The sequence below is a fragment of the Cebus imitator genome, unplaced genomic scaffold (genome assembly GCF_001604975.1).
Source record: "Cebus imitator isolate Cc_AM_T3 unplaced genomic scaffold, Cebus_imitator-1.0 Scaffold70, whole genome shotgun sequence".
Taxonomy (NCBI): Eukaryota; Metazoa; Chordata; class Mammalia; order Primates; family Cebidae; genus Cebus; species Cebus imitator.
In genome coordinates, this window is record NW_016107385.1 from 3,592,547 (window position 1) to 3,596,119 (window position 3,573).

General features: G+C 40.8%; 1 protein-coding gene across 3 annotated transcripts in view; it reads right to left on the bottom strand.

The window, feature by feature from the left end:
* INO80 (INO80 complex ATPase subunit) overlaps positions 1–3,573 on the bottom strand; it is a 131,931-nt gene that overhangs the window by 96,760 nt on the left and 31,598 nt on the right. For all 3 annotated transcript variants that reach the window (XM_017530985.2, XM_017530984.2, XM_037739439.1), the window contains exons 7-8: positions 2,309–2,523; positions 300–353 (exon numbers count right to left, since the gene is read on the bottom strand). In XM_017530985.2, the coding sequence (XP_017386474.1) occupies positions 300–353; positions 2,309–2,523 (269 nt within the window). The remainder of the gene's footprint in view (positions 1–299; positions 354–2,308; positions 2,524–3,573) is intronic.

Sequence of the window (3,573 nt, forward strand, 5' to 3'; positions counted from 1 at the left end):
TTTTGTATTTTTAGTAGAGACGGGGTTTCACCATGTTGACCAGGATGGTCTCAATCTCTTGACCTCGTGATCCACCCGCCTCTGCCTCCCAAAGTGCTGGGATTACAGGCTTGAGCCACCGCGCCCGGCCAGGAAGCACAATTTTATTTAATAAACAGATTCAGAACACTCAGAAACTCTGTTAGTAACTATTAGATTCATGATCAACAGGTCACAACAGACAAGAGCAGCAACATAGACCCAAAGAATAATATGTTCCAGCAAAACATGAAATGGAAAATATAAAACTAAACTTTTACCTTTCGGCTATTGGTGAGAAACAGGTTACGAGCTGAAGCCTTCTGCTTATTTGCCTAAAATATTTAAAAAATAGTATTTCATTTAGGATTCATATTTGAACTAAGACTATGTAGAATGAATGAATTTATTCAATTCCTAGAGGGTTAGAAAATGTCAAGCCAAGCAAGATACATTACTTCTATAAGTCATCCAGATATACTGTCTCAACATCATACATAAAACTACCAAAGAAGCATTGAGAATAACTCTGTATTGTGGATGCCTTAAGTAGCCTTCTGTTTACTTTTGAGAAGATATTAAGTTATATGCAAGGCTTGAAGTGGACTAGTAAAATGTTAAAATACCTAAACCTTAGCACCCCGTGATTAAAAACATGTTGCTTACCAGGGCCAATCTGCAAGGCTAAGAGAACAGGGCACCCAAATACAGGAATCATTAGGAGAAAGATAAGCTAGTCTTCTAGGTTGTGATTCTACCCCACCTTCAGCTGGGACAAAGCTGTTGTCATGATTACTCAGTTTCTGCCACTGAGTATAAGGCTAATCTTCTCTAAAACTAAACTCCAAGGAAGACCTAACACAAAATGACCTAAGAGCCCACAACCCAGGATCTAGCTATTTGTATTTTCCACTCTAGCTAAGGCGGTAAAAAAAAAAGTCAGTACAGAAACCTGACTTGCCATATGTCTATTTAACATGGAAGACACAGAAGAGGCAGAGCTGGGTAACCCTTTCATTATTGAAGAGCATTCTCCTTGATACTGAAGCAACAATGGGTTCAAAGTGACAAAGAAGGTCTGAAAGCCATTCTGTAATGTTTGCACATCAGACGAGTTTAAGAAAATATTTGAGCCTTTTATAAAAAAAATCTTAATTATTAAAGAGCTATCGTCATTCTGAAGCCAGAAATCTCAAATATTCCCACTAAAAAGTCATTTTTTGGCCAGGTACAGTGGCTCACACCTGTAATCCCAGCACACTGGGAGGCCAAGGCGGCTGGATCACCTGAGGTCAGAAGTTTGAGACCAGCCTGTTCAACATGATGAAACCCTGTCCCTACTAAAAATAGTAAACTTAGTAGGGCATGCTGGCACATGCCTGTAATCCTAGCTACTTGGGATGCTAAGTCAGGAGAACTGCTTGAACCCAGGAGGCAGAGGATGCAGTGAGCTGAGATTGCAACACCGTACTCCAAGCTGGGGACCAGAGTAAGACTCCATCTCAAAAATAATAAAATGTCATCAAAACCAAATGAATTAAAAGAGTAAAAATGCTTAAACATGTTTCCTTTCAATCATTCACATTTTATTCTAGTGCCTGTGATTATTCAGCAACATTCAAACGTTTGTAAATTCTCTAAGAAATATATCATCTCCTTTTTCTTTATTTTATTTTTGAGACAGGGTCTCATTCTGTTACACAGACTGGAGTGCAGTGGTACCGTCTCAGCTTGCTGCAGCCTCAACTTCCTGAGCTCCAACTATCCTCCCACCTCAGCCACTTCAGTAGGTAGGGCTACAAACATGTGCCAGTATACCCAGTTCATTTTTGTAGTTTTTGTAGAGATGGGATTCCACCACGTTGTCCAGACTGGTCTCAAACTCCTGGGCTCAAGCAATCCACCCACCTCACCCTCCCAAAGTGCTGGAATTACGGGTGTCACCCACCATGCCTGGCCTCTTTTTAATTTTTTCTAATAGCACCTATAAATTGGCTGTCAAGTCTCTATTGTTATATCTAAGAAAACTGCATTCTTTCCTCGAAGAAGTTTCCCTCCAATTTTTATACCAAGGAGCATCCCACAATAACTAATTGTCTTGTGAATTCGTACCACATTCTAGAAGAAACTGTTAACTGAAGAGTACTACTCAGCATTCTCTTAATGCCAACAGATTAGTTTCCTTTTGAAACTCCTATCTGTGAAAGTATTTAGCTCCCAGAGCTTCTCTTTGGAGGATAGGGAGAGAAAACATTCTTCGAATCTCAGTGTCCTAGAGGAATTCACTTACCTTTGGTAGTTCCTTTTTCACAATGCTGAGCCATACTTTCCTGCGACGAGCATTAAGCTGCTCAATGGATAAGTGCTTTTTCTTGGTGCCAGGAGGAGGTGCATCATGAGAAAACTTGGCAAAGACTTTGGTCTGGTGGTGATGGCGACGAGGGGATTCTTCAGAGGAAAGTTCTTCATCTCTTCGTCTTTTTTTCTTCACTTTTTTCAACTTAGCTGCAAAACAAACACATGCTAACAATGTTGCATTTCCACAGGAGATGGTCACAAAGCAACCTCATGACTTAAAAAATGCAAGGTTCTTTCCTTATTCCACCTGACACAACATACATCACTTTATCTCCTCAGGCCCATGAATATTCCTAGAAAAGTAAAGAAAGAAAAACAACAGAGAAGAAACATACTGATGGATACCTCACTAACCTGGAAAAGAACACTGGATACTCACTTTGTTTATACGAAAGTGAAATACAGAATAAAAGCTGGGCACTAAATTTATTTTGAATCTAATAGGTAAGGAAGTGTCTGAGGTAAGGAAATTTATTTCTACTTGGTGGCAATATCGAGGGGCTATACATCAATGTAATATGGGCAAAACAAGAAAAAAGTATACGTATAAAGTGGATAAAAGATAATAAAGACGAAAAAAGCATACTGACATGTCACTAAGACTTGCAAGACAAAAATACATGGGAAAAAAACTTAATTCAGGATGGTAGAAGGGTGTGGAGGGTGAGAAAACACTAATAAAGATGTGGGAGAAAGAAGGGAAGACCAAAAAGAGCCTTTATGAGTAGAATTCCTATCTTCAGGCTGCGTGTGGTGGCTCACGGCTGTAATCCCAGCACTTGGAGAGGCCGAGGCAGGCAGCTTACCTGAGGTCAAGAGTTCAAGATCAGCCTGACCAACATGGAGAAACCTCGTCACTACTAAAAATACAAAATTAGCCATGCATAGTGGCACCTCGGGAGGTGCCAGCCACTCGGGAGGCTGAGGCAGAGGAATCACTTGAACCTGGGAGGTGGAAGTTGTTATGAGCCAAGACTGCCCTACTGCACTCCTGCTTGGGCAACAAGAGTGAAACTCTGTCTCAAAAAAGAAATACAAAAATTAGCCAGGAATGGTAGCGTGTACCTATAGTCCCAGCTACTTGGGAGGCTGAGGTATAAGAACTGCTTGAACTCAGGAGAGAAAGGTTGCAGTGAGCTGAGATGGTGCCACTGCACTCCAGCCTGGGCAACAGAGTGAGATTCCATCTCAAAAAAA